Genomic DNA, 10,342 nt, shown 5'->3' with positions numbered 1-10,342 from the left:
TCACGCACTTGTTTAGAATACCTGTGTTATCTAGCAATGTGATCAAGTTTTCTTTTGAAACACTGGTTTCCTGTTACCTGTGGGCATGATCGTGTATGTAAAAGTACTTAAAACAACAAAAAAGAATCTAAATTCGGGAAAGGCCCCGTTGCCGGGACAGACTTGTACCAGCTCCAAAGTTGCTAGCCACCTACCTAGGAGTCCCACAAAGGAGAGTTCTGATATTTGCAAACCAGGAAGCAGCATCCCGGGATAGGAATCGAACATCTCGAAACTGTTGTCAGTCACACCACCTCTCGGTACAAGGCCATTCCACTGCAAGTGCAGATAGTTTGTAATTTAGGGGCAGGAGAGAAAATTAAATTTGGGTGAAAAGAGAGGTTTCATACTCCATTTTATTTTTTGCTACTTTGTTTTGCCATTACAAGTTCTGTAAAAATAATTATTTTTAACAGCATAACATTTGCCTTTATGTCATTCTGCCATTTAAGAAGTTTCTGAGTAAATGGATCAGGCTACCAATTTCCTTAGAGCTACAAAGCTTCAATCTATGCTCGATTAGGCTAGAGAGAACCAGTAAAGTACCAAAGTGATGATGATGATGTCATCTCCACTAAGATAAAATATTGAGGTTTGGTATGTCTAATGAACAGAAAGTTTTTAATGTAACATGACATTCAAATTTTTCTCACTGTTAATCTAGTTATGATTATTAAAATGCCATTTGAAAGGCCAAAAAGGTGATTAATCCTATTGGATTTTGTGAATATAGAGAGCTTCCCACAAATTTTCGCTTGCCCCAAATTATTATAAAGAACTTATATAAACATGGTTTACTGGGGTGTTGTGCCTTTCTACCAGGAATTTCAATTGCTTGTATTTTCTGTACCTTGGAAACCTGTTGTTAAGATAGGTGATCATTTGCATCATGTCCATCCAGCAAATTTGGTTTACCAGAAAGGATCTCTTTCACTACCGAAATATGAATTTGGCTTTAGAAATCACACAAGAATGAGCTTGTTGTGAACTCATTATAACTTGGGCAATCACCACAGGAGTCCTCATTTTACAGTTAAAAGAATATATAGCACTTGGCTCACTTTAAATGTGCATACGTTTTGTATTTCTACTTTTGTGGATTTTTAAAAACTCCTCATTATTAAGACAATTCCGGATAATATTTTTTTCCAGGCAAATAATATTTGAATTATAAATCAAATAATCATCCTCTGCGCCACTGGTGTGAATTTAAGAAGACGAACATTTACAAAGGACTAAATAAACCCTCATGACAAATTGCAGTCTTTGGAGGGAAATGCTAGGACTGATGTTAAATATCTTTACTTGGAAGACTAAGACATAGTACAACAGCCAACTTGGCTGTAATTGTTAACTAGAGTTTCCATGGTGCTTTGCATTTTGCAGAAGGCTTTCACACACATCTCCGTGATTTCTTCAGTAATCCTGGCCCCAACGAATCCAGTGCCTAACATATGCTATTTACCTAATGAATCCATCTGAGTCAATAGAGAAATAAGCAATAGGCATTATTTCTATTCCCTTGGGACAACGGAGGGATGGAGGCTCAAAAGAGAGGATACGCCCTACAGTCAGGACTGGAATCTGCGTTCGGATTCCAGATCACACGCCCTTTCTACTTTGCTAGCTGTGTTCTCCGGTAGGAATCCGTAACACTGATCTCAGAGGAATTCTCTGAATAATCTCCTAAAAATCAAACTTTGAATAAATCACCTCTATCCTAAGAATTTAAATATTAAATGAACTGTGGCTTTCACGTACATTTGGGCTGAAAGGAATGGCCCATGCTCTTTCCTGATGTTCCCCTACTCTGGTGCGGTGAGCCACATAACACAGAAACTCGCTTACACTTTCCGGAAGGCTTATGCTCCACTTTCCAGAAGACTTCTTATACAACAAAATAGCTCTAGTCCGCTCTCACGCGTCTTGCCTCTGGGACTCCTACTGGGACTCATACTGCTGGACCCCATTTACACTCCCTTTAAGAGAGTCCCCTCGTTCAACCCTCTCACGAAAAGTGCCTTTCCCATTCCTGAAGATTGGGGAAGATGGGCACTATAAGGTGGCCTCACTGACTTCTTCCTTCTTTCTTGATACATATAGGAGCAACCTGCTCCAAGAGAAAGGGGAAAGAAGGCTAAGTACACTACACTTTCATTCTTCCCTTCTACCACTCTTTCTGTCTTTTTAATGTATTCATCTCTCTCGTCTTGTCATAAGCATCTCTGAAAGTGTCTTCCCTCCACCTCCTTTCCCCACTCCTCACTTCCCCTCCCTTGTCTTTTTTTTCCCTTTTTTTTCTTCTTTCTTGCTCTTTCACTAATTCAACAAAAATGTTGCTAGACATTGGCAGGAAATCAGTCCATTGCCTTATCTCTCTCGAAACTTATTCTGTAATTCTCATGGGTGCGGTTGCCATTCATTCATTCATTCATTCATTCACTTATTCATTCATTCATAAAATATCGAATGCCTAGAATATCCATAGCACTGGGCTGGATGTGGTATTAGCAAGACAGACAAATCATGCATGGACTCTGACTTTCAGGTGCTGAAGGGAGTTAAGGAAAGTGCATACATAACTACAAAACTAGGTAGGAATTGATAAGTGCTGCGAATGTCTGCAGAAATAGCTGTGGGAGTTCAGGGGTAGGACTTAGTCAAATTCTCATGGCAGTTTTCATGAACAAGTTTCATTTGAGGTGAATCTGGAATAACAAGTAAGATTTAGATGTGTAATAAGAGAAAGGACTCCGGGGGATTGGGGAGGGACTGAGGGAAGCAGTGTGGTGTAACGGAGAGTGAGCTCCGGCTCATATCATCCCAGACCTTGTTTTGAATTCCAATCCCACATCTACTATCCATTTAGCCCTGGCTGAAGGTTTTTAATAATCCCAAGGGTCAATTTTCTCATCTGTCAAATGGAGATTGTCAATAACAACAAGAATCCGTAAAGCATTTAGCACATGCCAGGTGCGCTCTTAAGGATAGCTGTTACAACAATAAATAAATAAATAAATAAATAAATAAATAAATAAATAAAATAAAATAAAAGGATAGCTGTTAGGATTGAACAAGAGTAGAGGGACAGAGGGGGTGTATAATGGTCAACAAGGTCAGGGATTTAGTGGTTGATACATGGAATGGAGGGGCACCTGGGTGGCTCAGTTGGGTTAAGCACCTGCCTGCGGCTCGCCATGATCTCAGGGTCCTGGGATGGCCAGGCATCAGGCTCCCTACTCAGCTGAGAGTATGCTTCTCCCTCTCCCTCTACCCTTTCCTCCCTTCCCTCAGCTCATGCTCTTACATTCTCTCTCTTTCTCACGCTGTCTCCTTCTCTCAAATAAATCAATAAAATCTTAAAAAAGAAAAAAAAAACCCACTACAGTACTGAGTCCTAAATCTTCATTAGTCTCTTCCCAGACTGATGTTATGTCAGGACTTCTCTTTAGGTATCATGTTATCATCTGTTACTCTTAAGTTGAACATAATCTCTCCTCCAGAATCAGCTCCCTTTTACACCTTCCTTGTGATAATTAGTGATAACATCTTCCAGGGTCTAACTACAATTCTCCTAACTCATTAAACTCCAGGTACTCTCTAATCTATCCAGTTGGGCTTCTACCACTCTCCAACATACGCTTCTCATTTTAGTCTGACTCTTGCTCTCATAAATATATATATGCCAAACTCATTCTCACCTCCATATCTTTGTATTATTGTTCACTCCCCTTACTTCTTCAGGGTCCTTTTTGTAGATACTCGCAGGAGAAGGAAGGTTACTTCTCCAAAGCTCCTCTACATGGCCATGATATATCTATCTTTCATGCAGTCCAAATACCCATAAATAAAGTCATGGTACCAACAAATCAACTTTATCTCCTTTATGTATTGACAAAGGCTTCCTTCTTCTTGACTGGACTTCAGTCAGATTCCTCTGAGTCTTCTTGACTAGGCCTGCTGAGCCCCGTTTTAGCAAAGAATGCTGCTGAGTCAGTTAATGAAGACCATCCTCCCCACCACATCTGATCAAGTTCTCATGCCCCACCCTTGATATCTGGTCTGCCTTCAGCAAGAGTCCTGGTAAGTTAGTTTACCAAGACTCCCTCTATTTTTGATATATAATCCATTTCCTCTTATAGTAATTTCCCACCTACTGATCTCCTTACTCACTTACTGGATGTAGATCCATAGCTGTCTTTGCTGTATTTGGAGTTGAGTTGAATCTTCTCTATTGCAATAGTCTTGATCCCATTGCAATAGTCCTGGATAAAGTCTTCCTTATCATTTTTAACAAATGTCAGAACAATTTTTCTTTTACAGTATTTTAAGTCTCTAGAAAGATTCACTCCTGAATTTTAGCCTAGCCAAAGGTCAGAAACCTTCCAAAAATAACTCCTCCTGTACTTTGAGGGGTTGGAGGTGCTAGGCTCAAAACTACAGACTTCACCTTTTGCAGGTACCTGTACTTTGGGTCATTTTGTCTGTTTGGGGAATTTGGGGCCCTTAAGAATAAAATAGGCCCTTTCTGAGATGTTTGCTTGGAGCTTTGAATTTAAAATCTGTTGGTGTTATCAGACAAAGATTGGTCTGGACTGATTGTAGAATGGGCTGTAGAACCTTTTCTTACATGCTTAAAAAACCTGTACATTTCCTCAGCATGTTGGTAAAGAAATAGGTAACAATTCTACTCCTTTTTTAAAAAAATATTTTACTTATTTATTCATGAGAGAGAGAGAGAGAGTCAGAGACATAGGCAGAAGGAGAAATAGGCTCCCCATGGGGAAGCCTGATGTGGGAATACTTCCCAGGACCTCGGGATCATGACCTGAGCCAAAGGCAGATGCTCAACCAGCATCTGAGCCACCCAGGTGCCCCACAATTCTACTCCTGAAACTAATATTACACTGTATGTTAACTAACTGGAATATAAATAAGAACTTGAAACTACAAAAAAAAAAAAAAAAAAAAAAAAAGAAGAAGAAGGAGAAAGAAATAGGTAACAAATATATATTAACAAAAAAACCACAAATATCTTAAGGAAAAAAGACAGGTATTCTTCAAATTGCTTTTATTATACGGTTGAAATATTATTAATTATAAGTATCTAGTCTATTTTCACACAATTGATCAGAAACACACAGTGATAAAGACATGCACTGGGTAAGAATCATTGTTGGTGCCTAAACACACTGGAATTGGACATGAAAACAATACAATGAAGTGCTTAGGATAGTCTCAGAATAGCCTTCAACTGACATTCATGTGTATTTCCTAATTTAAATGGCGTTCGAAATATGGCATCTACTTTGAGAACCAAATGCCACAGCAGAAGAGGTAAGAACAGTGGGGAACAAAGCAGTAGACTTTTTGTCATAGCCTAAGACTTAGCTTTGGCACATTTTGTTAAGTGTCTTATTTTCCTATTAATTTCTGAATCTGTGAACAAATCTGGCAGTTTTTCTTTAATGCAGTTCTCACTCATTCTATACTATATTTTTCTAATATTTGTGGGAAAATACAACCATAGCTTTGTTGTATATGTTTGGTATTGGATTTTCCATTATTCTTCAAGGAAGATATTATCCAAATATTTTTCTAGAATAAGAAAGAAATTACATGTAAACCTAAGATATTCTTATCACATTTTTACCATAGAAAGTAGTCATTGCAATTTGAAATGATCATTACCTTTCTAAGTGGCTCTGCATTTTTTGCCTTCTTTGTTTATTTTTATTTCCTTGAATAGAGTATCATTCTCATTAAGGGGCCTCACAGGATCCATTTGAGGAATAAATGAGATCAAGATCTTACTTTTAATATTTTATCTTTCTTTTAGCAAGTAAGCTCTTTTTCAGCATATGATAAACAAAATATATAAAAACTGAGCATACTTATGTCAAAACCTAAATTACATTTTATAAGGGCACCCATTTGGCTGACAGGACATTTGTTGAAAACATAGTGTGATATTTGTGTCAAAAATATATTCATTTATTATGAGCCCTTTTTGTTTAAAACTATGAACAAATATTATTCACAAAATAAACCGCTGTTACCAAAGCTTTCACTGGAATTGGGTTTTTTTTTCTCCCTAAAACTCAAAATCTATTAGCAGGAAATGCATCAAGTTGTATGAATCATCTGATCCACAATGATTCCATCCATGAAAAAATAAATACAATGTAGAAATAAATAGCTTTGTAGTAAAATATAAAGATGTTTGCCCTTTGTCAAATAAATAAATAGCATGATTTCATTTTGCTTTATTCTTTCATGTGATCTAGTAAATGAGTTTTTTAGCTGCCAGAAGGGTGTTCTTCAGAAGCATTGCCACCGTCATGGGTCCCACGCCTCCTGGAACTGGAGTGATAAAGCTAGCCTTCTTCTTAACAGCTGATGGAGAAAACAGAAAGCCATCTTTATTTTTAATTTTTTCATATTTTTAAATAAACTGAACTGTTAAAAGGTAAACAGAGGTGTGTAAAAATTTTTAAAACATTTTTAAAAAGTAATCTTTACATTCAACATGGGGCTCAAACTTGTAACTCTGATACCAAGAGTTGCATGCTCTGGGCATCTGGGTGGCTCAGTTAGTTAAGCATCTGCCTTGGGCTCAGGTCATGATTTCAGGGTCCTGGGATCAAAAGCCCAGTATCCAGCTCCCTGCACAGTGGGGAGCCTGCTTCCCTCTCCCTCTCTCTCTCTCATGCTTTCTTTCTTTTTTTTTTTTTAAAAGATTTTATTTATTATTTATTCATGATAGAGAGAGAGAGAGAAGCAGAAGGAGAAGCAGGCTCCATGCAGGGAGCCCAACGTGGGACTCGATCCCAGGACTCCAGGATTGCACCCTGGGCTGAAGGCAGCACTAAACCACTGAGCCACCCAGGGATCCCCTCTCTCATGCTTTCTTTTGTGTGCTTTCTCTCTTTCTCTCTCAGATAAATAAATAAAATCTTAAAAAAAAAAAGTTGCATGCTCTCCCGACTGAGCCAGTCAAGTACCTCAAAAATTTTTAAGAGTTTATATTATCTATTTGAATTGCATAGCAGTAAACTGGAAGTAGTCAGGAGCGCTCTACCAACAAGAGGCTAGTGAGCGACTTTTAAGGGAACAGGTGGAAACAAAGCAAGGTCATTCAATAGTGACCTTTCAGTTTTGGCTATCACTTAAAACTCAATTGGCTCTTTGTGACTGGTTGTCCTTCGGTTTTGATTTTGTAACCTTGAGGCATTTTTAGGCTTAGATTTTGGTTGGCTTACATGGGCTGCCATGGCATTAGAGCCATATGAATCTAAAAGCCTCCTTGTTTAATTAATTTAACAGAATATAGTGGATTTTTCTGCATTACATATATAAGTCTAACAACCTCAAAACACTGTCAGAATAAGGTAGCCTGGAAACACTCACACACTTGGACCATCCTGTGTATGATACCTAATCAGCCTAAGACTATAGGTTGAATCTCCACGCAGTTAGTTTTACATGATTGAAAATCTATAATCCATGAGTGACCCAAGTACCTTTAATTTTAGTTAATTACTTCTAAAATACATGATATTAGTAACAAAGGGGGAACAGGATATAGACAGTTCAGCACACACCATTTGTTAAATTGATAAATTCCTGTTCTAACAACAGCATCATTTATGTGTGAATAATACATTCTCAGTGCAGTCTAATAAAAATCATCAAATATATTTGAATTACTGAGCATATACACATAGTCCTGTTCTAAGGTATGCAGACTTCTTATTCAGTGAATAGACTCAAAGAAAACACAGAGAACTTTCAGCAAGTCTTATTTAAGAATGTTTTCACACCCACATTATTACACGTGAATGGTCCCCTGCTTTGACCTGCTGGTTTTATGCTTTGTCATGTGAATATGAACAATGAAGTTTTCCCAGATAACTCTTTTATTGTCAGTTAGCACAGATAATACTTCTTTAACACATACTCTGACATTATTAGTTCACATGTTACTTAGATGCATTGCCTTTTACAAATTTCGCTCGCATATGCTTCTATAGGAATCTAAACTAACAACTTGGGCCCTGGGTGGCTCAGCTGCTGAGCATCTGCCTTTGGCTCAGGGCGTGATCCCGGGACTCCGGGGATTGAGTCCCACATCAGGCTTCCTGTATGAAGCCTGCTTCTCCCTCTGCCTATGTCTCTGTCTCTGTCTCTCTCTCTCTGTGTGTCTCTCATGAATAAATAAAATCTTAAAAAAACTAACAAGTTTTCTAGATCTCAAGTATTATTATTGTACGACTTATGTTGCCTTCTAGAAATAGGGTTTGTAAAGTTTACCCTTACCTTTAATTGAAGTTTAGTAGTACACTAGAATTTTTTTTAATCATAGGAAGAGCAAAGGAATAATATTCTTTTGCTTAAGTCCAAATAGGCTTAAAGACATCACCAAAAGAAAAAAAAAACCAGTTTGTATGTATTATCAATCATGGTATGTAACAAAGAAAAGATAAGAATACTTATGATTTGGAAGGCAATGGATTCGTTTTCCAAAAAGCTTCTCTACACACAAACATGTCTTTCCCTCATCACACTTCCATCCAATGTCAAAGTCTAGGCTAGGTCAATAGCCATTTCACAAATAGCTATGAATTAGCAATCCTTTCTTGCTTTGCTCTAGCTATTCCTTCCCCCTGGAATACTCTTCTACTTTATCCAAATAAGAAAATCCTTATTTAAAAGCCAATAAAATGTTACCTGGCTATAATTTTTCTCAAAAACTCACCCCTCCAATGTTGAATTAAAAGCCCCACCACCTGTATTTCCAGTAACTTTATATGTAACTCTGTCATGGAAATTAGCACACTGTGTTGCCTGCCCCCAGTAGCTACGCACTAGCACCTGGATGGTGGAAACCAAGGCTTTACAGCTGGTGCTATCGTCATTGGGCTTCATCTGAGAGTTGCACCATGCACAGGTCATGCATTCGGTAAATTTTGATGAAGTGAACTACATAGCCTTTGAGATTTAAAATCTAAAATCAATCTGCAGGAATGTGTCAGTGGATACAGACAATTTATTTCAAGCTAATTTACTGAAAAACTCAAGCTACTAATTTGCTTGATCATGACAAATTGCCCCTTCCCCCCTTTGTAATAGGCTGACTTGATAGCATGACCAGTGCCTTCCAGGACTTTTTCTACAGAATTGGAAATGCCATGCTTTTAAAATATCAGTGGATCTCTGGCAGAAATGTACTATGCTACGACTATTTACTCTGGTAGTATTTAAAATTATGTATTTGTAAAGTCCTGAGTTTGAAATACTAAAGGGTAAAAATAAAAGACTACTGGTAAATGAAGAATCAAGTACAAACCAACTGCAATGGAAAACAAAATTATTCATTTCACAGTCAAAAGGTAGATAAAATTCGTCATGTCAGGGGATCTGCTGTAGGTAAAGTCATTTTATATAATTTGGTTTTCAACTTTGAAAGGTAAAGTGGCTTGAAATTATGCATATAAAGATAATATTAACCATAGCTACTATCAATTAAATACCTTCTACTTGCCAAGAACTTTACAAATATTATTGTGATAATCCATATGGAATTATTATTTCATCTTAATAGATGAAGAAAGTGTTTCTCCCTGCGGTTAGAGTGACTTACCACTCCCTTATATGGTGGAGATGCTATCTACAGCCCAGTTTGAAACATTCTACGATTCCATGATTCCACCCCATCCCAATGCAACTGTATTACCATGACCTGAATAAGTAGAAAAGTCCCAGGAAAGATTCAGGGGCCAAAATTTGATGCAGTGTTCTCAAAGGGTTTGGAGGATTGTCTGAAAAAAGATATAAGGAGGGAAGTTCTAATAAAGTAACTTTCCTACATTTTTACTCTGAGTACTCACAGCTCATCATCTCTGAATTACATCCAGCACTTCAAATTACACAGCTGGCTTAGCAGTCTGAGTTGCTTTCTTCCTGGGTGTCAGATCAGATCAACCACTGGTCTGCTCAGGTACCATGACACTCCTCTTCCAAATTGTGTTTTTCACAATATGCTTATGTTGCATATTTCTGCTCAAAAAAGTGAGGTTTGGGGTGGAAGGACAGAGGAATGAGGATGAGCTGTTGCACAAAATAACATCTGCCTGAATCTGTAGCTTATGTCTGCTTTTTTGCGCATTCAACTTGTAGAAGGTAACACACCTTTACCTTGCCTTACCTATCACTTCATAGAAACACACTGTGTGATGGGTAGTGGGCCACCTGCCCTGGGCGAGGGCTTCTCTGGACATTCACAAGCGCTCAGTGGCACCAA

General features: G+C 38.0%; 1 protein-coding gene across 4 annotated transcripts in view; it reads right to left on the bottom strand.

Annotated features, from left to right (window-relative positions):
* Positions 1–177: 177 nt before the first annotated feature.
* Positions 178–10,342, bottom strand: part of MTHFD2L (methylenetetrahydrofolate dehydrogenase (NADP+ dependent) 2 like) — a 136,936-nt gene continuing 126,771 nt past the window's right edge. For 2 of the 4 annotated variants that reach the window (XM_072775389.1, XM_072775385.1), the window contains one exon: positions 5,096–6,435. In XM_072775389.1, the coding sequence (XP_072631490.1) occupies positions 6,323–6,435 (113 nt within the window). In that variant the 3' untranslated portion in view covers positions 5,096–6,322. Of the gene's footprint in view, positions 316–5,095; positions 6,436–9,929; positions 10,099–10,342 lie in introns of those variants that run through there. The other 2 variants (XR_012007227.1, XM_072775386.1) reach the window with 2 other exon arrangements.

The sequence above is a fragment of the Canis lupus genome, chromosome 14, assembly GCF_048164855.1.
Source record: "Canis lupus baileyi chromosome 14, mCanLup2.hap1, whole genome shotgun sequence".
Lineage (NCBI taxonomy): Eukaryota > Metazoa > Chordata > Mammalia > Carnivora > Canidae > Canis > Canis lupus.
This window is presented reverse-complemented; position numbering and strand designations above follow the sequence as displayed.